Genomic DNA, 24,301 nt, shown 5'->3' with positions numbered 1-24,301 from the left:
TTGTTCGTTTTTGAAAATTTGGCAGCCGCCCATTTAGATACCATTGCTACTGCTTATATTCTGTGCTCCCCTTTGCAGAAAATTAAATAAACACATATTCTTTCTATTAAATGATATACAAAGCATAATGAAAAGGTTGAAAAAAAATGTACGGTGAGATCTCAGGTAATTATTTTTCCAGGCAATGATTTCGATCTAAATATTTGAGAAGTCACTGAGAATCAAAGTCTTATAAGTTTGACAAGATAAAATAAAAAAGTATTTCTGAGCAGGTATATAATTCGCCCAGACTCCTTATTTTGGCCAACGCAAGAGCAGAAGAACAGAGGACAAGAAGGCACAAACTAGATAGGGGAATATTTCACCTTTCCTGCGATTCAGGCACACAAATTAGTCTGCATCCATCGTGGCTTGTGAATTTGCGATCGAGGGCACACAACGCGTCGTCGTCCATCGATCATGTGTTTTCTCCAACGGAATTAAGAGATCGATCAGCAACCCATTGGATCGATCTAGAGAAGAAGAGAATGGACGAGGTGGAGCAGCAGCTGTCTAAGCAGCAGATCGAGGAGTTCCGGGAGGCCTTCAGCCTCTTCGACAAAGATGGCGACGGTATGCAGTTGTTCATCGATGAATTGCAATTGCAATTGAGAATTGATGAGGCACAAATTGATCGACGCAGGGACGATCACGACCAAGGAGCTGGGCACGGTGATGCGTTCGCTGGGGCAGAGCCCGACGGAGGAGGAGCTGCAGGAGATGGTGAAGGAGGTGGACGCCGACGGCAGCGGCGCCATCGACTTCCAGGAGTTCCTGACCCTCCTGGCGCGCCAGATGCGCGAGGCCAATGGCGCCGACGAGGAAGAGCTCCGCGAGGCCTTCCGCGTCTTCGACCAGGACCAGAACGGCTTCATCTCCCGCGACGAGCTCCGCCACGTCCTCCAGAACCTCGGCGAGCGCCTCTCTGACGAGGAGCTCGCCGAGATGCTCCGCGAGGCCGACGTCGACGGCGACGGCCAGATCAACTACACCGAGTTCGCAAAGGTCATGCTGGCCAAGTGAGTGACCATCCAAATTCAAAGATCTCTCCTTTTTTTTCTTACTTTCTTCCATTGCATTGCGTCCCTCCCGTAGATTAGCATAAAGATTCATCGTTGATTGATAAATCAAACTAGGTATTGATAGGTGTGCCTGCTCAATTAATCGATTAGGCTCGAATTGGAGTCAGAGGAACCGGCCATGCCGTCGCTCCTGAAAAACGGATACCGCGTCTGTCGCTGGGTTCTTGCATTTCGGATCTTGCAAATGGGCCGCCAAGTTAAACGCCGACGGTACTTCAACAAATGCACTTACTTGCATTGCATTGGGCCTTGAAAGTTCATCAGTGTAGTTTGCAAGTAGCAGTACACTCATGGATCATACTTCAGCTGAAAGAATTACTCATGCTTGATTTTCATCTGAAGCCTAAACCTGACACTTATGTTGGGTTCTTGGGTCATTCATTGTGCAGGCGACGGCACCAGGAGATGGAAGGCCATGGGAGTGACTCGGATCACGCTAAGAGCACCTGCCCCTCCTGTACAATCCTCTGAAACTCAGTCTGCCACCCTCATTTCTTGCTGACAGCTGAGTGAAATGTAACAAAATCCACTTTGTAAATGAAAAAAAATGAAATGGTAACCAACATGAGTTCCCAATTAACTTGCCAGGTTTCTCTTGAAACAATGAAAACTTGCTTAAGCTCTTCTGTTCAGTGCCACTGTACCAGTCAGAAAATGGGGCAACGTAGCAAGGGCAAGGATGCAGAAACTGTTGAGTTACAAGCCCATGGGCCTAGAGCCCATTGTTTATTTGTGTCTCATGTATATGTACTAGAGAAGGGAATACAGAGTGTGGGTGGTTCCTGATATTTTCAAAACTTCATGGTGTTAGAGCTTTGGTGCGGCGGCCGGCGGAGATAGCGGCGAGCGCGGCAGCGCGGCTGCAGCAGGTGCGAGCGCGTGAGCGGCGAGGTCGTGGAGGCCGGGGCACGCGCAGAAGGCGAGCAGCAAGCGTGCGAGCGTCACGCGGAGGTGGTGTTGCGGCGCGGGAGGCAGCCCCTGCGCGTGCAGAGGAAGGACGTCGTGGAGGCCCCTGCGCGTGCAGAGGAAGGGCGAGGCTGCGTGGTCATCGTCGTCAGAGGCGAGGCAAGCTTGCAAGTAAGTGGCGCTGCTACTCCGTGGAGTTGGTGGTGGCTAAGGATACAGAGAGTAGCTGGAGGCAGGAGTCTGGAGCTTGTAGGGTGTGCAGGTTGAGCTCTGCGTGGTGATTGGTGAACGAATGCAAGCTAGGAGGTGCTGAGCAACGTGATTGCTGCGTTAATTGGAGCTATAGCATATCAATTTTCTGTTGACTGGAGGGTATTGCAAGCAATCTATTGCTCCGTTGTTGGTAATCCCAGGCTGCAGATTTAGGTGTCGAGACTCTAATTAGTGCAGATTGGCTGCTAATTGTCACGGATTTGAAGCACATTGAGGTGTGTGCTGTTCTGGGCTATTGTTTGGGGGGGGGGGGGGGGGGGGGCTAATTTACTTTGGTGGAAGAGCTGCTTTGCAAGAGAAGGGGCAGCTGTGCAGATAAGTCTCCAGTGAGATACTTGTGGCTAAAATGATGGAGGTAAACCAAGTAAATGAAAAAATCCTTGAGAAATTGGTTGAATTGGAGAAATTGATCAAATCAATTGGTGCCAAAAACGATGAGATAGCAACCTCTATGGTTTTGTTGAACAAAGAGGTAGAGCAGAAGGTGGAATCATTGGATGGTATGCACGCTAACGTTCTTTCATGTATGAGGAGTTTTTTTCCCTGAATGAATATTAGATTCTGGAGATTCTAGACATGTCACTGGTGCTCAAAGTGAATTTTTGTCATATAAATCATATCCATCCACACATAAGGAGACCATCCAAACGGCTGATGGGACATGTCAACCCATCAAAGGTATTGGTACTATTAATTGTACGCCATCAATTAACTTGACATCAGTGTTGCATGTCCCATCCTTTCCTGTAAATTTGTTATCCTTGAGTGCTCTAGTTGATCAAATAGATTGCCGAGTTTCTTTTGATCGAGAGCACTATATTATCCAAGAAAGAAGGACGGGGAAGGAAATTGGAATTGGTGTTAGGCGTGGCGGATTGTGGTACCTTGATCTAAGGGAGGATTTTAAGTTCTTGAATGCTGCTCTGGTAGCAGGTATGAGTGAAGATGAAGCTAAAGTGATGCTTCAACATTGTCGACTAGGCCATTTATCTTTCGACACCATGGCCAAAGTTTTCCCAGAGATGATGGCTAAGATTGACAAGAGCAAACTTGCATGTGATGCATGTGAGTCTGGGAAGCATACAAGGGCAACATATGTGAGTAGGGGACTTAGGAGCATATCTCCTTTTATGCTCATTCACTCTGATGTGTGGACATGCCTAGTTACCTCTATTAGTGGAATGAAGTATTTTGTTACCTTTATTGATTGTTATTCTCAGGTGACATGGATATATCTCATGAAACATAAGAGTGAGGTCTTGCGGTGCTTTCAAGATTTCTTTTCACTAGTAGGGAATCAGTATGAAGCTTGTGTTAAAATACTGAGGACATACAATGGAGCTGAGTATCTAAATAATGTGTTTGGAAATTTTCTGTCATCTCATGGGATATTACATCAAAGAACATGCCCAGATACACCTCCACAAAATGGAGTGGCTGAAAGAAAGAATCGGCATATCTTGGAGGTAGCACGTTCACTCATGTATACTATGAATGTGCCAAAGTCCCTATGGAGTGAGGCAGTAATGACCGCGGTATATCTGATTAATCGTACTCCCTCAAGATTGCTTGGATGGAAAACTCCTTATGAGGTGCTGCAAGGGGTGAATGAGTTTATTGTTCCACCAAAAGTATTTGGGTGCACTTGTTTTGTTAGAGATCATAGACCTTCAGTGGGTAAGCTAGATCCAAGAGCTGTCAAATGTATATTTGTCTGTTATTCTTCCGGACAAAAGGGATATAAATGTTGGTGCCCTACAGAGCGGCGTCTCTTTGTGAGTATGGATGTAACATTTCGAGAATCTGAACCCTACTATGGGGAGAAAACTGGTTTAAGTTCCCTGTTTGAGCTCAGTAGTGACTCATGCTCAAGTGAAAATTATCGAGAGGGGGAAAATGATATAAATGTTGTTGAAGGGAAGGAAGACAACCAATCAAGGAGAACTGAAATCATCACAGGATCGATTCCATATGCAGTAAGTAATTTGCATGGGAATGATATGCAAAACAGTATGGGCATCGAAAATATACGTGCAAGGCAAGAGGTGTGGCAGAACTACCTGAATTATCCCGGCTCAAGTGCGCAGGCCATCACCATAAAGGCAACACCGGCTCAAACGCACTTCAAATGGAACAATTCTTGGTCTATCGGGTAACGTCCCGATACAACCACCGGTTCTCAGATCGAACAAGCATACCCCGCACGAAGGCGAGTCCAGAGATATTACAACTACATGTTTTACAACACAAGCTCAGTAGTGATTACAAACCAGTTCAAACCATTATTACATAACCAAACCTTGTAAAACAGTTATACAAACCACAACTGTAAGTTCAGAGTTTGAAAAGCAGCGGAAAAAGAACACGATGGCTACAACACGTCGCAAAAGTATACCAAGCTAGCCCAAGCAAGGTATCACTCGTCAGGGTCATTGCCGGCCGAAGACGTATCCCACTCTACGGACTAGCCAGGAGGCAAAGAGCAGGGCTAAGATAAACTAGCGATCTAGTCCTCAAAACTCATACCTGAAAAAGGTTTCAACAGCAAGGCTGAGTATTCTAATACTCAGCAAGACTTAACCGTCAACGGGTATACGTAGCCCACCTAACTAGACTATGCAGGGTTTTGTGAGGCTCTGGTTTTCCTTTTGCTGAAAAGCAATAAAGAGTAGGTCCTTACTTTCAAATTTTAGCTTCCAAGATTCTAGTTGATTAACCATTCTATGTAAGCAACTACTACTCAACCATGGTAGATCTTTAAACAAACCTCAAGATTAATCATAATAATGTTGCTCTTATTACTCTGTGTGGCAAAGAGATCAAGCAGTCCCAAACTGTGGGAAGCAGACGATTCGAACCGAATTTGTTAACCTGGCTAGGCAGACCTAACACACACGTTTGGAATATCGTCGGGTCGTTTCCAAACAACCATTTACCTTTCTTTCTGGCTTGTGGATAGGGTCACTCTCCCCGATTACAGAGCTCCACGGTCCAACCTTGTCCCTAGTAGTTGTGGTGTTGATCAACAATAACATATAAAAACCTATCTCTAAAGAGAGAGTGATAGGTATATCCACTCCCCGGTCCAATCGGCTACTAGGCTTACCGCGTACCATATTTACGGCATGTGGCTAGTATGTTCAAAAACTTAACCAGCACTACCACACACCGCGACCTTAGCAAGTTCATCAACGCAGACGGGGTCTCACACAAGGTCATGATATCGAACACAACCCCGTTCTGTCGTCCTTATATTGATAACAGAAAGTAAACAAGCAATTCCTATAGAGCTCGCGAGTGACAATCAATCACTCGACTTTTACCGGTCCTATAAGCTTAGCAGTTATTCGAACTCAGGTCTAGTGTTCAGTACATAGGTTCCTAGGATCATGCATCTAGAGTTTCAATTCAAACCCTAACAACTGTAAATGCATAAGTAAGTAATAACAATAAATGGTATAAATTTGAAATATATGTTATGTCCGGGGCTTGCCTTCTCGGTAGTCGCTAACTATTTCAGCCTGGGGCTCTTCCGAACTTTGGTCCGGGGCTTCAGTTAGTACAGTAGTGTTCACTTGAGCTTCGAGATCACCTTCTTCAGAATCTGGGATCAGCTCGTACGTTCCGTCAGTTAACACCGAAGTATCTATATGTGATGCAAGAATAGTATTAAAAACACACGCATCTCACGATAAAGTTGTAGTCTAACAAATAGCAAACAATTATATTACATGGGCAATCGTTTATAGAGTAGATAACTAACATATCTAACTACACAAGGCATCATGATCAACGGCACAAAAGAAGCTTACTAACTTCATAAACAAGTGGTATTTGTTTCCTATAGCAAGTAAATCATGGTTTGCTAATAAATAAACAACTCAGCACATATACAGTAGTAAATTCAGCAAAAATTACATCAAACAGAAGGTATTCAGAGTGATCTAGCCTGAAAATTTCATACTAAAACATGCAGCCATTTATTCAGGACAAATCATTTATTCAAAAAACTCCTAGAACAAGATTGAATTCTACAAATTGAACTATTGAAAAACAGAGGCTATAAATTAAACAAAACACCAAAACAGTTCTAACTAATCTTCTGTAAAAATTTTAGGATTTATTCTGCATATAATTAATTCTAAGAAAATAAACAAAACTGACAGCAAACTAAAAATTTTCATTTGTAGCTTCTGTTCTAGTCATGAACTGGTGCTCAAATTTTACAGACAGTAACGTATGACTAAAACAAGGCTCTACAAAAATTACCAGGATTTTCTAATCAAGAAACTATTTAACATGAATAAAGCTCACTTAACAAATATTAAATCAAAGAAATAGCTAAACATGAGAACTGACCACAAAATTTTTATAGAAACTTAAGACTCACATGATTACTCTACCATAAAAATTTCATAGCCAAACATGGTTTCAATCATTAGTAAAGAAAAAGATAAAAACAACTAGCATTTAAACACTAGTAACACAAATCTATTTTTACAGCAAAAACTCTCAACTAACACCCAACATATTATGATTCTACTGCAAATATATCTTCATGAGGATTCCAAAACATCAAGATTTGCATTTTTCTGATTTTTCTATGAATTTCTATGGAATTTCAAAGTTTACAGCCAAAAAAATAACAAAGAGGCCCTTGTTGCTACTATTCACTTGAGTCACGGGCTATTCAAATAACCCCCTAGGGTTCTTTGAATTCTAGCAGGGAGGTCCCTGCCGAGGTTAGAGAAAGGGGGCGGAGTTGACCGGCCAAATCCGGCGAGAGGGGTCATCGGCGGCGAGGTTTAGGGTGGGGAAAACGGAGAGGAGGCCGAGGCGAACCCTTGGGTGCTCTTGGGTCGCGAAAAAAATGGCTGGAGGAAGGCGGTCCACGGCGAGCGGCGGCTATTGGAGCTTGGAGCACGGCGGCGGGGTGGCTCCGGTGGGGTTTGGGTGACGAGAAGCGGTCGGTTAGCTTCGTGGGGACGAGGCAAAGCTTTTGGCGGGGTCTGTAGGGGTGGAGCGGGTCTGGAATGGTGGGGCGACGGCGAGGGTGAGCTCCTCGGCGCTCGGGCGGGTGGCGACGGTGTTCTGGAGTTTCTGAGCGAGGAGCTGGCGAAAGAACACGCAGAATAGAATGCTGGGGTTCTCCAGATGCTGGGGCGTGCGCGAGTTGGGGTCCTGGGGTGCTGCAGCGAGCTCGCCACCACGGCGGCGAGGTGGCGGCCGCGGAGCTCGGCGGGGGCGCGTGGCACGGGGAGAAGAGGTACAGCGCGCGGGGGATGTGGGTCCAGGGGTCAAGGGGTGACGCGTGGGGCGGCGGCGAAGCTGGAGGTGGCCTGCAGCCGTCCCAGAGCGGCAGGCGGGCGGCGCTGACTGCCGGCGCCGTGGAGCAGAGCAGACAGGCAGGCTGGAGGTGGAAGAATCTGGACTGGTTTGCAATTTTCCGAAAATTCCAGGGACCCAACAGTAAAACAGCAATAACTTTTAAACTAAAACTCAAATGAAAAAGTTCCCAACATGAAAGTTGTTCAACTTTTCAAGATCTACAACTTTGATGTTGTGCAAAAATTGATTTGATCAAAGGATGAAGATCTATTTTTGAAAACATAGAAGTGATTTTGAATTCAAAGGACTTTTGTCTTTTTCAAGGTAAATTCACTTTAAACTTAGGCTGAAATGAAAGATTTCCTGCCATGCAATGATTGCACTAAATTTTGCAAATAAACCCTCCATAAAAGCTATAATCACACATCCTATTCAAATATAACTATAGAGATGACCCTGGAACAATTCATAATTACACAAAGGTCCTTAAAATTTTCAAATAGGCCCTTGCTCAAATAATTTCACACATGAAGCATAGGAAATAAATGCAGTTTTAATGTGCAGACACCTAGGGTGTCACAAGAGGTAGGCTCTTCGCGGGTTTATACTAGAAGGAAAAGAACTACTGAATTGCAGCCGGTGGAGCGACAAGCTGAATAGACCCAGTTCGAGTTACAGCCAGAAGAGGAACCACAACTAGTGGACCAGCGACATACTTCGACCACTAATGTTGATATTTCTAATAATGGGATGAATGAGTCTATTGAGACAGGGGGAGAAGAGATTGACCCTTCTGTTGATTTGCCCATTGCTCTTAGAAAGGAAGCAAGGAGTACAACAGGAAAACCTCCAACAAGGTATGGCTTTGAGCATGATATAAGTAATTATGTTTCATATGAATCATTATCTCCTGCATATAGAGCATTCATTGCAACGTTGCAAGCCACACATATTCCTAAAGATTGGAAAGAAGCCCAGAAGGATCCTAAATGGCACGAAGCTATGTTATAGGAGCTAAGAGCTCTTGGAAAGAATAAAACTTGGGATCTTGTAAAACTACCAGTAGGAAAGAAAGCTGTTAGTTGCAAGTGGGTCTTCACCGTTAAGCAAAACCCTGAAGGTAAGGTGGAAAGGTACAAAGCAAGACTTGTAGCAAGAGGATATAGTCAGACGTATGGCATCGACTATGATGAGACGTTTGCACCAGTTGCAAAGATGAGTACGGTGAGAATTTTGATCTCTTGTGCGGCAAATTTTGGTTGGCCATTGCATCAATTGGATGTTAAGAATGCTTTCTTGCACGGTGACCTCCAAGAGGAGGTTTACATGGAGATTCCCCCTGGTTTCTATAAACCAGATATGGCCGGTAAGGTGTGCAAGCTGAAGAAATCATTGTACGACCTCAAGAAATCTCTTCAAGCATGGTTTGATAGATTCCGGCGTGCACTATGTGGTATGGGTTACAAACAATCCAATGGGGACCATACTGTGTTTTATCGACATTCTGGACATAGGATTGCAGTCTTAGCTGTGTATGTAAATGATATTATTATTACTGGTGACAATGAAGTGGAGATTAAACGTATGAAGGAGAATCTGATTAAAGAATTTGAGGTCAAGGACCTTGGCCAACTCAAGTACTTCCTTGGGATTGAGATTGCTCGATCTCCTCAAGGAATTGTTCTCTCACAGAGGAAGTATGTTCTAGACTTTCTTAATGAGACTGGCATGCTTGGATGCCAGCCTGCATCAACACCAATTGATCCCAATCACAAACTTTGTGCTAACTCAGGTAATTCGATAAATAAAGAAAGGTACCAAAGACTTGTGGGGAGGCTTATCTATCTATGCCATACAAGACCCGACATTTCTTATGCAGTGAGTGTTGTAAGCAGGTACATGCATGATCCTAAGAGTGAACATTTAAATGTTGTATATCGGATCCTGCGATATTTAAAGAGTAATTCGGGAAAAGGACTTATGTTCAAGAGCCATGGGCATTTGAATGTGGAAAGTTATTGTGATGCTGATTGGGCTAGCTACCTTGATGATAGGAGATCTACTTCAGGCTATTGTGTGTTTGTTGGAGGAAATTTGGTGTCTTGGAGGAGTAAGAAGCAATCACTTGTATCTCGATCAACTACTGAAGCAGAGTATCGAGCTATGTCTCTTGTGGTGAGTGAGATGCTATGGGTAAGAAATCTCCTTTCGGAATTAAATGTGTTGCGAAATGTTCCCTTGAGAGTTTGGTGCGACAACAAGTCGGCAATCAGCATTGCTAATAACCCGGTTCAGCATGACAGAATGAAGCATGTAGAAATAGATCGTTTCTTTATTAAAGAGAAGATAGATAGTGGTATGATAGAGCTGAATCATGTTAACTCAAGTGGTCAAGTGGCAGACTGTTTAACTAAGGGTTTGGGAGTAAAAGAATGTAATGCTGCATGTAACAAGATGGGAATGATAGATATCTATCATCCATCTTGAGGGGGAGTGTTAAGTTATAAGCCCATGGGCCTAGAGCCCATTGTATATTTGTGTCTCATGTATATGTACTAGAGAAGGGAATACAGAGTGTGGGTGGTTCCTGATATTTCCAAAACTTCAAAAACCATACTTGGCTTTATTTCTCAGATTTTGTGCATGGTGTTTCAACATGATTCATAGGCATACATGGATTTACAAAGCTCACATACTGACAAAATCTACTGAACGAGCTTCACTCCCACTACAGTCTACAACAAGCAATACGACCTCTCAAAATGCAGCATTTACAACAGTGGAGGACCAGCACAATTTGCTGGGCCATACACCAGTACATATATAATTCGGAGAACAGATTTGCTGATCCAGGCTACCAAAATGGAATCTGCTTGGAAGAATGAGAGACAAATAGTTTTCCATCCTTCCTCTCCTGGGGTTCTGCTAAGCAGCAGGTTGCATTTTGCAGATCCTCGGATTTCCAGACAACGTCCTTTAAGGTCTTGGAAAGGTTCTTGTAGAACTGAAGAAAATTACAGTTTATACACATATAAGTACTTTATACTATTGAAAAACAAATGATAAATTACGAATCTCTACAACTGAATCCAAACTACTGGTGATTGAAGAAGCCTAAGTATAGGAATTAACTAGAAACAACACGCGGCATTGCCGCGCTGAAGCCATTGTCTACCTTTGGTTTTGCCGCATGTTTGTATATATTTTAGATACTGAGAATAGCGAATGCATGCACAGAATATGTAGCTGTGGTAGCTAGATCGATGAAAATGTATGCAAAATTTCACTGTGATGACCGAACTGTGTTCCTGTGGTTTTGAATTGTTTGTAAGAAACAAATGTACCAATGAGCGAGCACCATACTTGCATTGAACCACCAGAATTCTAGATGTAACATGGTTTTATAAAGATCCTGACTTTACACAGGGGCCAAAAGATTGGTGTTTGGCATTGCCGCGCCAGCTTGATTTGGCCAGTTAGCCCTTCACTCCATAATGATAATTGATCAGTGTTTTCTTTGTAAAAGATCAGAATAGTAATGTCAAGGTAATGTAAAAACAAGGGATCAAACACTTCGGTAGGACTAATAGGAAACTTTTACACTTTGTTAAAATTACTTTCTAATATGCTTAAGTGGTCACACTGCTAAGAAATAATTTTTTTTCTAAAAGGGCTTTAAGGAATATATCACAGCTATAAAAGGGGGGCACTGAAGTTATTAAAGTTTTGAATTGCTCCAAAGTCTATGAAATGGCAGATTTTAAATTATGTTACTGAATCCTTATGAACATACAGTATCATTTGTGGAGGTATATACATATTGAATACGTGTCTAAAGTTTTAACCCATATGTCATTTTCTATTTGTAATCTTTCTCCAAAAATGTCTGAGTGACCACACTGTTTGCAGTATGCATAACAGTCATAAACAAATTGTCCGTAGATGAGTAGTGTACATGTTTGTCTATGTACTGACAAAATTGTTTCCTACCATTTATCCAGCTGATTGCAACCATTATAAAAGATCATGCCCAAGCCACTTTTTAAGCTTGGATATTACTATAGAGAAATTAATGAAAAGATGAGCATAGCTTGGATTTCGAGTTGTTTTATTAAGCTATATTATCCCAAAAAAAAATTGTTGCTGCAATCTAGAACTTCCTCGGTGCCCAATTTATTCAACAAAGCAAAATAGTCAATGCAACTCAGTAAGATTTAGTTTAGTTCAAGTATCACTGTATTCTGAGCATTAATCCTTTGTACAATACTGTTGCAGGAGAGTGTGATATTTCTGATAAATTCAGTTTTCCTAAAAAAATTATAATTTGCACTCTGGACTCTTTTTGATTGGTTCTTGTATAAGGGTTCAGGGATGGCTCCTGAAACCAAAGTTGTTAAGGCAGCTAAGCCTGTGCTTGAATGGCATAATAAATAGGATAGCACAAGTGGATTCTACACATTAATTGCTGCATGTAGCTGCATCTTAAATGGCATTTGTAACATCTGCTGGGAAAGCCATCCTTCTGATGTTTCTCATGATTAGTACGATTAAAGCTGGAGCTCCATCAGGAAAACAGAGCAGTATGTTGAGAGTTATATTTCTGAAGCTATATGGAAGTTCTTCTACCTCCTCAAATTTTCTCTTTTCAAGTTCATTCAGGTGTACATCATAGTTTGATGATAGCCAAATTGGCTGCTACTACACTGCTATTTGTTAGAATGTATAGATGCCATTTTATCCTAATGCTTACAGAGCACAAGATACTCCTACAATCCAGAATGCCATAGCAGCTGAACTTCACTTTACTAAATACTTGTTGAAGTTGTTGTAGAGAGGTGAATATGGGGAACACCACACTCCAATCCGGGGGGTGTCACTGATATATATAGCCAATGGGCTTATGTATACATGGTAGAGAATCAGTATACAATGAAGGCCAATGAATACTGATAAAAGCCTACAGCTATACATATCTCTAATAATTGTTATTGCTTAACTTGTAATATGCTTCTACTTTATCAAAAGAAATTATGCCTGTGGTACAAACTCCACTGTTTGGCAATTACTGAGATGTGCCTGTAAAGTTTGCATGCACATATCTTTTTACCAGTTTGTGATCCCACCTCCATGCTATGTATTAAACAAACTTTGTTTGGTTCGTAATTATTGGTTTGTGCTCATGCTGCAATGCTCTGTAAATTTGTCACTGTATCTGTAAGGTAATATTGTTGAGCTACAGAATAAAAGGTGAAGTAGCACAAAAAAATGAGATTCATCCTTTATAAGGCACACCGCACACTCCAAGCAAGGCGCATGCATGTGTAGGCCATGAAAAAAAGAAAGCTTTTGAAAATTTCATCAAACGACAGAGAAGGCGACTTGCTGCAGCTACAGTCTCATCGAACGCGAGTAAGACATGGCTGAGGATGTTGTAGCCACCTTGTTCCTAGGTAGAGGATGTCTGTGTCGAGTGTTGGTCCAGTGAGTAGCTTGACTTTGAGGCATTTCGTCGAGCAGCTACTGGTCATCTTCCAATGGCCACTCTGTCGGCTAGGCCACTGGCAGGTGTGCTCTACAGAGTGTGAGGGCGCAGGGGGAGCTACAAAGGGCTGGCGTTGCCTGCCTGTGTCGTCGTGTGTGCATTTGCTTGGCACTGCCATAGATGCTGCTCCTCCTTCGCATGCGTTGGACAGTGGAACGAGTAGAGGGAGCCGTATAGGCAGGCGGCGAGGGTAAGCACCCTTTCTTTGGCCACGACCGCGCTCTATCGGTAATCTGGCCATCTGGGGCCGTGCTTGCCGTTCTACCAATGCTGCTGCTTCACTTGGCCCTGTTCTGCGGCAGCGGCGGCGGCGGCGCTTGGCCTCGCGTGGCTGCGGGGCGGCGCTTGGCCCTGCTCTCTCCCTCCCTTCCATGGCCGCTAGCGGCTGAGGCTGGAGGTGGGGGCCAGCGCGGCGTCCTCGTCCTCCCTCCGTGGCGTGGTGGCAGGCCGGCCCCTCCCCTCCCCCTTCCCCCGCGGCAGCAGGTGGCCAGGGGCCGGCCGGTGGCGGCGCGCGACCCTCCCCCCTTGCAGCTGCTGGCGGCGCTTGCAGCAAGCGCAGGTGCGCATCCCTTGGCCCCACAGCGGACGACGGCCGGCCTCTCTCCTTTCCCTTCATGGCCTGGCGCGGCGGCGCGTGCTGGGCTCACTGCCCTCATCGGCCGCCGCGAGGAGCCAGTTGCCGGGGAACCTCGGCCGCGCAAGGCCGTTGGGGCGGCGGCCGGCCGGCGGGTGGCTGTGCACGACCCCTCTCCACCCTTCGACGGCCTATGTCCGGGTGCCGTCGCTCCTCCCGCTCCCATGGCCGTTCGTTGCCGGATGGACGGCCGGGATGTCGCATGCTGACGTGGCCCAATGAGAGGCCAGGGAATTGGCCGTGAATTGTAGGTAGAGATCCACTTCTCCAACCAATGGCCCAGATTCTGATTAATAGTATACTACTGTGGATTGTGTTTTTTTTCCTTGGAACGCAATATACTACTACGTTGCTATATTCTCTGCAATTTTAAATTCTTCAACAAACATGTCCGTAAACCTCAAGTAAGCAAATTCCTATAGAAGTTACCACAGAAATTTCTTTGGCATTTTGTTAGAGGAGTCAAGGGCCTATTGGGCCTTAGCCCATTAGGGTTAATTAGTCGCTTGCTTAGGGGTCAAGTAAATCTCTCTATATAAGGAGAGGAGATGTATCAATCTAATCAAGTAAGAGATTAGAAGGAAATCCCTTCTCTCTTGCCGGCCGTGGGCGAAGGGATTTCCTTCTAATCTCTTGCTTGATTAGATTGATACATCTCCTCTCCTTATATAGAGAGGTTTACTTGACCCCTAAGTAAGCGACTAATTAACCCTAATGAGCTAAGACCTAATAGGCCCTTGACTCCTCTAACACATTTCTACCCAATTATAGCTTTTGATTGTTCAATTTGAATAGTCATGATATGAAACGCGTAAAGTGAAGAAACACGGTGAGACAAGTCCACAAGTAGCGTTTGCACATTCATACAGGGAAGACTGCTTAGATTTTTTTTTTCAGAAACGGCCAAAACCTCCACCAGAGTGGACTTGCTTTCACATCTCTATCTCATCAAGAAATGCTAATCGATATGACAAGTCTCCTTTGATGGCTTAGCTCAGCTGTATCGTGTGCATTGCTTATCCTGATCCAACTCAGCTAACCATTTTAGAGCAACAATGACTGCAATCAGTTCATCATTTCTGGTTTAAATAGTTGCAAAAACTTTTACTGCCTAACAATTCTTTATTCCTTATAATAAAGAAATATGTTAGGTAAGGTTATTATTTATGGTAATGTCTCTTTTCGTTGTGGACTTTTCTTCTTTGGCCCAATTTCTTTAAACTGCTGGCCCCGCCATTATGTACTACACCCACCAAACCAATATCTTACAGCTACCAGAGCATAAAGATAACCCTATTTGCTAGAGCACATTTGAACAGCTTCTCTTGCAGCATCTCTTTTCCCCTTCGTGTATTTTTTGTCCTACCTCCAGACAAATCAAGCTACTCCACATCTGTTTGTGAGTGAGATTAGATACATATATGTCTGCAAGACTGCAAGAGTAAAGAAGGCCATGGCAAGCGTCTTGATGGGAAGTATGAACTCCCTTCTTGATAAGCTTGCTGTCCTCATGGATGAAGAGCATTTCAAGTTCAGCAACATGTCAAAGGAGTTGTCACTCATCAGGGATGAACTCAGCGCCATGAATGCTTTCCTAGAGATTCTAGCAGACAAGGAGGAGCTCGATCCCCTGACCAAGAATTGGAAGAACCAAGTAAGAGAGATGGCCTATGACATTGAGGACTCGATTGATGAGGTCATGCGTCATGTCAGCCAGGATGGTAACACAGCTGGTCTCATTTGGAATATCATTCAGCATTTCAATATGCTGAGAACCAAGAATCGTATTTCAAATGAAATACAACAGATCAAGACTCGTGTCATGGAGGTGAATCATCGTCACAAAAGGTATAAGATTGATGCGAGCATCTCTACATCTAAATATGTGGCTGTTGACCCTCGCCTTCATGCAATTTATGCTGATGAAGATGGCCTTGAGGGCACAGATGGCCCAAGGAATGAACTGGTCGAGTTGTTGCTACGTGAAGATCAACGATTGAGGGTGGTATCTGTTGTAGGAATTGGTGGTCTTGGTAAGACCACACTGGCCAATGAGGTGTACAAAAGGATTGGAGATAAATTTGATTGTCAGGCATTTGTATCAGTCTCGCAGAGACCAGACATGACAAAGATTCTCGCTAATATGTTTTCACAACTTGGGCAAGAACCACCTTCTCAAACTAGTGAGGTGCAGAACCTCATTAATGATCTTAGAAAACATCTACAAGGCAAAAGGTACTTAAGTTTTCATGTTTTTAGAATGTACAATGTTTCATGAACTCTTTTTTATCATATAAGCTTTGATAAATGTTTTATACTGTGGAGTTGTCAGTATATAGGTTCAATTAGTTTATTTCCAAACAATTTCTTTCTGATCCTTAATATTACCTATTGAAAATTTAATTAGTCCTGTACTTGTACTGTTTAGGATTAACTATCAGAATAGTGTTTTCTTATTGAAAAACAGCCTATTAAGCTAGTTGATATGATACATCTCCTTTGATGAATTTTGTGCAGGTATTTTGTTATACTTGATGATATATGGGACAAATCAGCATGGGATATTCTTAGATGTGCCCTCCCAAAAAATGAGCAGGCTAGTAGAGTTATAACAACTACACGCATTGAAACTGTAGCTATTGCCTGTTGCAGTTATCCGCATGATTATGTTTATAAGATGGAGCCACTAGATGACCAACAGTCAAAAAAGTTATTTTTGAAGAGAATATTTGGCTCTGAGGATGTTTGCCCCGAACAACTTAGAGAAGTTTCAACTGAAATTTTAGGCAAATGTAATGGTTTGCCACTTGCCATTGTTAGTATTTCTAGCCTTTTAGCTAATCAAGCAATCACAAGAGTTGAACAGTGGGAACATGTAAGGAATTCTTTGGCCAATAAGTTTGGGAAATGCTCTGCATTGGACAGTATGAGACGAATATTGCAGCTTAGTTACAAGAACCTTCCTTATTATCTGAAGGCATGTTTTCTATATCTGGGCATTTATCCAGAGGATTACACAGTTAGAAAGAATGATGTTATCAGGCAATGGATAGCTGAAGGTTTTGTTAGTAAGGTGCAGGAACAAGATGCAGAAGATGTTGCAAGCAATTATTTCAATGAGCTAGTTAATAGGAGCATGATTCTACCTAATGATGTCAACTACCAAAATGAGGTATTATCTTGTAAGGTACACGATATGATGCTGGATTTTATCTTAAGTGAGTGTGCAGAAGAGAATTTCCTGACAATAAATGATAAATCCAATTCCTCGTTAGGCATGCACAATAATGTCCGTCGACTCTCCATTCAATATGATAATGTGAACCATAGTATGGTGGCTCCACCTACAAATCTGTCACATGTTCGATCTATTGCAGCCTTTGGAGGCTCTAATTTCTTGCACGTGCATCCTCTTTCAGAGTTCAGTTTTCTTCGAGTTTTAATTGTTGACTTCTCAGATGTTTCCTATAAGATGGAATTGGATTTCACTGGGGTATGCAAATTGTTTCAACTGAGATATCTGAAGATCGAAACCAATATTCATGTACAGTTACAGTTACCTGAGCAAATTGGGAAGCTACAACAGTTGCAGACCCTAGACATAGAATGGGGATCAGTTGTTATTCCATCCGATATCATTTGTCTGCCTCGCTTGATTCATCTCATTATTCCGGAAAGTACCAGATTACCTGATGGGATTGGCAACATGAAGGCTCTAGCAACTCTGCAATACTTTGATCTGGGGGAGAACTCAGTAGAAAACATTAGAGGTCTCAGCCAACTGACCAATCTAAGAGATCTCAAACTCTGCTATTCTGGAACATCAATCTCCGATAAAGCATTGCGTATGGATGCTTTACGATCTTCCCTTGAGATGTTGTGCAACCTCAAATATCTATACATGTACTGGCCTGGTATTTGTGGGAGTGGTTTGAGTTTGTTAAACCCTTCTCCCCGCCATCTCCAGACACTAGAAATGACCTACTGGTGTTTTCCGAAAGTCCCCAACTGGATTGGTGAGCTCCGTAAGCTCCAAGTCTTGAAGATTGGGATCAGAGAACTTTCAATGGATGGTTTCCTTCTCCTTGCACGGCTGCCTGCACTTACGAACCTGGGATTGCGCACCCAAGTATCACCTAGAGAGAGTATCACAATCTGCGGCATGGCATTCGCAGCCCTCAAGTACTTCAAGTATTGGTGCAGGACACCGCGTCTGATCTTCGAGGCTGGAGCAATGCCGAACCTGGAGAGGCTTAAGTTACGCTTCAAAGAAATCTCTGAATCACCTTCGGGTATTGAACACCTGTTGGGCCTAAAAGAGATCTTTCTCGAAATTGGTGGCGTCCGTGGAAAGGTGCCCAAAAGAGGAGGTGCGTTGTCTGCTTTGATTACGGCCATCGACATGCATCCAGGTTGTCCCAGTCTCAAGATTGTCAGTTGCCCACATCTGTAGGTGAGACTGTTTCTAAACTGCACCCATAGCCGAACTGATAAGGGCTTTGTAAAACAATCTGCAGTTTCGTTACAGATAGATATAAGTTTAACATCTAATCATTTATTTGATTCTCTCTCTCTCTCTCTCTCTCTCACACACACACACACACACACACACACACACACACAGTGACAATCGACTTCAGTGTTCTTGGGCCATTGTTTCATCTGAAGCCTGAACCTGACACTTTGTTGGGTTCTTGGGCCATTGTGCAGGCGAAGGCACCAGGAAATGGAAAAGGCCATGGGAGTGACTCGGATCACGCTAAGAGCACCTGCCCCTCCTGTACAATCCTCTGAAACTCACTCTGCCACCCTCATTTCTTGCTGACAGCTGAGTGAAATGTAACAAAATCCACTTTGTAAATGAAAAAAATTGAAATGGTAACCAACTTGAGTTCCCAATTAACTTGTCAGGTTTTTCTTGTAACAATGAAAACTTGCTTAAGCTCTTCTGTTCAGTACCATTGTACCAGTCAGAAAATGGGGCAACGTAGCAAGGGCAAGGATGCGAAAACCATACTTGGCTTCATTTCGCAGATTTTGTGCATGGTGTTTCAACATCATTCATAGGCATACATGGATTTACAAAGCTCACATACTGAAAAAATCTATTGAAAGAGCTTCACTCCAACTACAGTCTACAGCAAGCAATGCGATCTCTCAAAATGCAGCATTTACAATTACAACAGTAGTGGAGGACCAGCACAATTTGCCGGGCCACACACTATTACATATATAATTCGGAGAACAGATTTGCTGATCCAGGCTAGCAGGCTACCGAAATGGAATCTGCTTGGAAGAATGAGACAAATAGTTTTCCATCCTTCCTCTCCTCAGGTTCTGCTAAGCAGCAGGTTGCATTTGCAGATCCTCGGATTTCCAGACAACGTCCTTTAAGGTGTTGGAAAGGTTCTTGTAGAACTGCAGAAAGTTACAGTTTACACATATAAGTACTACCATATAATATTGAAGAGCAAAGCTAAGTTATGAATCTCTAACTTAGTCAATCCAAACTACTGGTGATTGAAGAATGCCTAAGTATAGGAATTAATTCACTTCTCCAACCAATGGCTCAGCTTCATGAATAGATATGTTTCTTTTATAAGCATGATCTTTGCGTGTATGGTAGTTACTTTATGGAATTCCAGAGTGTCGCCTTTTGCTTTTCGAACTTCTACCATATGAAGGGAGGGTGCGACTTGTAGTATCTGAACCAAAATGCATAATATATGTTAGGCAGATGAAGTTTACTCAAAAAAAGATTGCAGTCCAGATTTTTATTTATTTTCTCGCATTACCTCAGTAGCAACATTGAGGTTTCCTTTCCTCCCTGCTTTCACCGTTTCGAGCCTCAACTGGTCACACAATATGACAGAATGCATAAAGATCTATCCAAAGTTTGTATACATTATCGAGAAGTTTAAAAACTGAAGGAAAATATTCAGATAATCAGTTATCATAGAGTTGTGGGAAGGAACCTTGTAATTTTTCTTCTGAACATCAAATCCTAGAGGTTTTGCTGCTTCCTCAATCTTGCGGATAATTTCCTTGGGTGGACATTTTGAGGTGAACCTTGTTTCTCTTTTGAATTCCTGCAAACACAAATTATTACAAATATAAGTAAAAAGTATAGAAGAATGATGATCCTAAATTGCGAAAAAATGTAAAATTTCCAAAACTAATGTTCTAATCGCATAGGCATATAGAGTATTAACTTGCTCAATGCATTATAATTATGTAATTGACTTGACCTTTATTAGCTGTCAGAAAGGAAATGCAAGTGCATGTCACAGTTTTGAGGCAATGTCCTTTGCTAAATCATGATGATTTAAGCAACCATACATTGCATTTTCAATGCTCTAGGTTACTACAGAGGAGTCAGGAACATCCAGATCCAGTACCTGCTCTGAGTCGAATAAGTTTCCAAGATTTAGGCCTGCTGACATTGATATCAGTTCAAATGCATTCAGAGCTACTGGCTCTTCTTCTTTCTTTTCTGTCACGTGGTGCTCCTGAATGATGGCAGATAACATTAGTAAAACTAGTTGGTAACTAAAATCCGTGACATTATGCATGAGACAGAAAATAGAAACACACCAATTACTTACTTCTGAATCATTGAAGACAGCATCCACATCATCCAATGTGGTGTCATATTTTTCGTCAAATTCCGGGCGCTTGTAGCCCTTTTTGAACCACTCATCCTCTAATATTTCTGGGATTGTTATTCTCTGCCATGGTTTACCAAACGATGAGCCTAATGTTATGGATCAAAAGAGAATTATGAAGGCCCATTCATTTTGAAAGCAGAGGTGGCACACACTCAAGTTGAAGATGAACCACAATCCAGTTTTCTTTCTTTCTTTTTGACTGGAAGTTGCAATTCTTTACAGACACAAAGGGTATAATTTTGATAATGGTTATATGAATTGCCTATATCTTTCCTAAAAGAATTTTTTTTTCCTCAACTGCATCTCATAGTGGCCGTGTGCGTTGTGTCAATCTGACTTACATGACAAACTCTTGATCAGTGGGAATATCATTTCGTTTATGCTTATCAATGATATCAGTTAGCTATCAGCCTACTAGGCGATGCATTTGTATGGTGACTACAGAGTTGTTCTATTCCATATTTCCATTAACTTACGATTATTTCGCTAGTATTTTTCTTTTCAAGCAGCTTTTGTGATCTGGCATACCGTCATTGGATTTGGATCAAGGATTCTTGTTAACAACCTCTTCGCAGGAAAAGATGTCCACGGTGGAAATGTAAATTCTGCATTTGATATCTGCAAGGAATACCAGGTAAAGTCAAATAAGCGTGAATAAACAAGACCGCTGCAGTAATCTAAAAGCCTTGAAATGCTCACTTTCTTATACAACATCATAAGATTAGAGTCCTCAAAAGGCAAATACCCTGCTAGCAGAACAAACAGGATAACTCCACATGACCACAAATCAGCCATTGCACCGTCATAGCCATGATCTTCAAGGACCTACAGTTGAGTTGGTAGAAATATTTATATCATAGCATTCCTAATGAAATGGTAATTGCCATGGCATCCATTATTTTATTGGTTCAGGCTGTGCAGTTTTTTTGGCATTACCTCTGGTGCAACATAGTTCGGAGTTCCACAAGTTGTGTGCAGCAATCCATCATCCTGAACAAGATAGAAGAGAGAAGAAACATGCTTAAAAACATGCTGATGCAGAAAGTGTCAATTTTACCCTCTCATACTCAAGTACCCATTGCTAAATTAGATGCATGTAGGCAAGAAGTCATTACCTTGATCTGCTGAGATAGAGCACTCAGCCCAAAGTCGGAGACCTTCAGGTTTCCAAACGAATCGAGCAGTAAATTTTCAGGCTGAGAGTATCATAGTTTAGATTCTGAAATAGATTTCTTGATTACAGAAAAAATCAGACAAAGAAAATGAGCTCACTTTTAGATCCCGGTGGTACACACCCCTGCTATGACAATAATCAACTGCATTGATTAATTGTTGGAAATACCTCCTTGCCTCATCTTCCCTCATTCGACCATGGTTAGCCTTTATGATAGGAACATTAAAAGTTTAACTTTAGTTAAAATTTGTCAGCGATGAATTGAACTTTGTGGACACTGAAATAGTGAAGTAAGGCAGTGGGTATAGCAGAAACAGCATGAACCGGAATGGACGTGCATATCACTTACAATTATGTCAAAGAGCTCACCACCTGTAGCAAATTCTAACACAATGTATATCTTTGTTTTACTTCCCATCACCTAAAGATTAATGAAATATTGATTTGTCAAATATCAGCAATTGACTGCTCCCAGTGAAAAGAAAATAGGCGTGCTAAATGATTATGTTAGGAATTTATTGGCTTGGCTCTTTTCTGATGCATTGTAAGATCAAGAAAGGTACCTCATATATGCGAACAACATTAGGATGCTTGATCAACTTCATTGTTGAAATTTCCCGCTTAATCTACACTCGACCATGTAGTTTTTTCATCAACAACAAATTACTTCCACAAGAAGGTATTAATTCAATGCTGAACAAAGTTGCCAAGCTCATAAACCATTCAAAAGTAAATACACTAAAGGGGGGACAGATTCTGAAGGAAGGGGCCACAATCTTCGAGATGTGAAATATCACCAAATATTAAAAAATGCAGCAATAATTCAAAGTGTAATCGAAAGTGACCTGCTCAACCATCTTGTGCTTGAGGACCTTCTCCTTATCTATGATCTTGATAGCTACAGGTTCGCCTGTCTCAGTGTCCTTCGCGAACCTGACCTTTGCGAATGTGCCTTCACCTATGGTCCGACCGAGCTCATACTTCCCCACACGTCTCTTCACCTTGGTTGTACTCATTCCCTGCCTTATCGCCCCTTAGAAATATCAGGAAGCTTCTATGCAGAGTCCAATGGTTTCCCTGTCCTGTGTGGAAAATTTTACCCATATTATTACAGCTCAAGATAAAAATTGAAAAAAAAATGACATGCTGATACTTGTCTAGCTGCATAAATTTCTGAAATTAACTAAGCACCAGTCATTACACGAGTTCAGTTAGGACGTGTGATAGATTCACGTCTCATTTCTTATCTCCAATCAATCATCACTGATCTGTAAATTTTATGGGCATGGCCAAATGCAAATCCACGACTGGTGAACAGCTGCTGGTTCAGTTTGTTTGTTATTCCCTACCACATGCTAAGTCAGAAAATTGGTGAACGGCTCAATCAATTGGGTTGGCAGAAAACATCCTGTGAGATCCAAAAACTAGTTTTTTTCCCTCTCTCACCTAGAACAGGAATCGAATTGGAAGTCAAAGAGAAGTTAGACCATTCTTGGGATCTGGAAAGAATAAATGCCAATCAGCCACGAGGGGGCTGCAGAAAAGATAGGAATTGAATATTCAGTCATCCATTCAGAAAAGCATAACACAACATGTGAGGGGCTGCTCGTGGGCATATTCCATTCCAGCAATCGGGCAGCCCAAGAACATGAAACTTGCAGCCAGGGCTCTCATCTCAAACAGGGAAGAAAGTGATTTCTTTTAAGGTAGGGGAAAGAGATTTTTTTTAAAAAAAAACTAGCAGGAACAATGGAGGTTGAAGAAGCTGGGCCAATAGCCCCCGATAAAAATTTGCATGCTAGAAATAAAAGGTTGAACGGCTTCCCCACTCAATAGGGGAAAACAAGATTTGCTGGAAAGAATGCCTGAAGCCACTGTAGGCTGGACATTCCCTTCAGCAAAGCACCGAGAAGTTGGACCGAAAAGGAGAAGCTCACATCGCTGCATACTAGAAACAGGAAGAAAAGGGAAACACGGAAGAGAAGAGGCAGAGGAGCTCTTACACCCTCTCCGGTTGGACTGGATCAGGCGAAGTGCAGAGTAGATGCCCTTGCTGTGCCCTGGTGGAGTGCCGGTGCTGAAAAAGATCTGGGAAACGGCTGTGGGGGCGAGGAAGAGCTGCTAGCTAGGCTTCTGATGGGGAGGCCGCTGCTGACTGCTGAAGTGCTGAGCAAGGGGAAGAGCTTGGTGGAATGGTGGCCCTGGCGATATACCAACCAAGCAAGCCGGCTGGCAATTATAGCGGCGGGCAGCAAAAGATAAAAGTGAGGTGGGGAAGAGGAAGACGGAAGGGGAGGAAGACATGTTGTCTGGATTGGACTTGGAATAGTCCAATTCCAAGTTCCAACTGCCTCCACATGGTAATTCCCTTCCCTGGAGAAACTGAAGAGAGAAATGGACAAGCTGAAGCTGGTGGGTGGGTCCCACAAGGGGTGAGAGGACGAGAGGTACGGATTGGGACACACCGAGTGCCAGTGCCACTGCCATGCCACCACGCCGTCGTACTGCCTGCCCGCCCGGCGTGCAGCATGATTGATGATTCGCGATCGAGATCTCACCGGACGTCCCGCTCCGTCGTCGATCGCGAGCTCATTCATCATGGCCGTGACGGGTACGGATCCTCTGTAGTCTGTACCATGCGTGCCCACATGCTCT

The 24,301-nt window shown here is 42.8% G+C and overlaps 4 protein-coding genes across 11 annotated transcripts; 3 read left to right on the top strand and 1 right to left on the bottom strand.

The window, feature by feature from the left end:
* Positions 1-24: 24 nt before the first annotated feature.
* On the top strand, positions 25-1,719 carry LOC120686521 (neo-calmodulin-like). Of its 2 annotated transcripts, XM_039968746.1 has the most exons (4): positions 25-612; positions 683-1,058; positions 1,212-1,331; positions 1,511-1,705. In XM_039968746.1, exons 1-4 carry the CDS (start codon positions 528-530, stop codon positions 1,590-1,592), a joined length of 663 nt encoding a protein of 220 aa, XP_039824680.1. In that variant the 5' UTR covers positions 25-527; the 3' UTR covers positions 1,593-1,705. The 2 variants fall into 2 exon arrangements, with proteins under 2 accessions (XP_039824680.1, XP_039824681.1); XM_039968747.1 differs by lacking the exon at positions 1,212-1,331 and having other exon boundaries at positions 1,511-1,719.
* Positions 1,720-1,894: 175 nt separating this feature from the next.
* Positions 1,895-11,200, top strand: LOC120686520 (uncharacterized mitochondrial protein AtMg00810-like). The gene is made up of 2 exons (XM_039968745.1): positions 1,895-4,345; positions 8,214-11,200. Exon 2 carries the CDS (start codon positions 8,844-8,846, stop codon positions 10,113-10,115), a length of 1,272 nt encoding a protein of 423 aa, XP_039824679.1. The 5' UTR covers positions 1,895-4,345; positions 8,214-8,843; the 3' UTR covers positions 10,116-11,200.
* LOC120686519 (CBL-interacting protein kinase 32-like) lies at positions 10,487-23,928 on the bottom strand. 7 transcript variants are annotated; one of them, XM_039968739.1, is made up of 17 exons: positions 23,650-23,925; positions 22,492-22,728; positions 22,210-22,272; positions 21,996-22,067; positions 21,745-21,852; positions 21,588-21,668; positions 21,409-21,462; positions 21,172-21,297; positions 21,001-21,090; positions 20,410-20,532; positions 20,203-20,313; positions 19,780-19,893; positions 19,600-19,656; positions 19,435-19,509; positions 19,129-19,222; positions 13,754-13,757; positions 10,487-10,542 (listed from the first exon to the last, which is right to left on the bottom strand). In XM_039968739.1, the coding sequence occupies exons 2-15, from the start codon at positions 22,660-22,662 to the stop codon at positions 19,145-19,147; spliced, it is 1,323 nt and encodes a 440-aa protein (XP_039824673.1). In that variant the 5' UTR covers positions 22,663-22,728; positions 23,650-23,925; the 3' UTR covers positions 10,487-10,542; positions 13,754-13,757; positions 19,129-19,144. The 7 variants fall into 7 exon arrangements, with proteins under 7 accessions (XP_039824673.1, XP_039824678.1, XP_039824677.1 ...); XM_039968744.1 differs by lacking the exons at positions 10,487-10,542; positions 13,754-13,757 and having other exon boundaries at positions 18,806-19,222; positions 21,588-21,629; positions 22,492-22,723; positions 22,848-23,928; XM_039968743.1 differs by lacking the exons at positions 10,487-10,542; positions 13,754-13,757 and having other exon boundaries at positions 18,806-19,222; positions 21,588-21,629; positions 23,650-23,927.
* Positions 15,051-18,750, top strand: LOC120686512 (disease resistance protein RGA5-like). Its single transcript, XM_039968731.1, has 3 exons — positions 15,051-16,039; positions 16,322-18,257; positions 18,515-18,750. The coding sequence occupies exons 1-2, from the start codon at positions 15,258-15,260 to the stop codon at positions 18,255-18,257; spliced, it is 2,718 nt and encodes a 905-aa protein (XP_039824665.1). The 5' UTR covers positions 15,051-15,257; the 3' UTR covers positions 18,515-18,750.
* Positions 23,929-24,301: the final 373 nt, after the last annotated feature.

This window comes from Panicum virgatum, chromosome 8N (assembly GCF_016808335.1).
Source record: "Panicum virgatum strain AP13 chromosome 8N, P.virgatum_v5, whole genome shotgun sequence".
Classification (NCBI taxonomy): Eukaryota; Viridiplantae; Streptophyta; class Magnoliopsida; order Poales; family Poaceae; genus Panicum; species Panicum virgatum.
The sequence above is the reverse complement of the archived record's forward strand: the minus strand, read 5'-3'. Positions and strand labels throughout refer to the sequence as shown.

Bases quoted from the DNA above. Each gene is read 5' to 3' on its own strand.
- LOC120686521 (XM_039968746.1), top strand. From the start codon at position 528: ATGGACGAGGTGGAGCAGCAGCTGTCTAAGCAGCAGATCGAGGAGTTC. The intron at 613-682 runs GTATGCAGTTGT...TGATCGACGCAG, and splicing joins CTTCGACAAAGATGGCGACG to GGACGATCACGACCAAGGAG. The intron at 1,332-1,510 runs GTACTTCAACAA...TTCATTGTGCAG, and splicing joins CGCCAAGTTAAACGCCGACG to GCGACGGCACCAGGAGATGG.
- LOC120686520 (XM_039968745.1), top strand. From the start codon at position 8,844: ATGAGTACGGTGAGAATTTTGATCTCTTGTGCGGCAAATTTTGGTTGG.
- LOC120686512 (XM_039968731.1), top strand. From the start codon at position 15,258: ATGGCAAGCGTCTTGATGGGAAGTATGAACTCCCTTCTTGATAAGCTT. The intron at 16,040-16,321 runs GTACTTAAGTTT...AATTTTGTGCAG, and splicing joins AAACATCTACAAGGCAAAAG to GTATTTTGTTATACTTGATG.
- LOC120686519 (XM_039968740.1), bottom strand. From the start codon at position 22,662: ATGAGTACAACCAAGGTGAAGAGACGTGTGGGGAAGTATGAGCTCGGT. The intron at 20,533-21,000 runs GTATGCCAGATC...AAACCATGGCAG, and splicing joins TTGATCCAAATCCAATGACG to AGAATAACAATCCCAGAAAT. The intron at 19,510-19,599 runs GTAATGCGAGAA...ATTTTGGTTCAG, and splicing joins ACCTCAATGTTGCTACTGAG to ATACTACAAGTCGCACCCTC.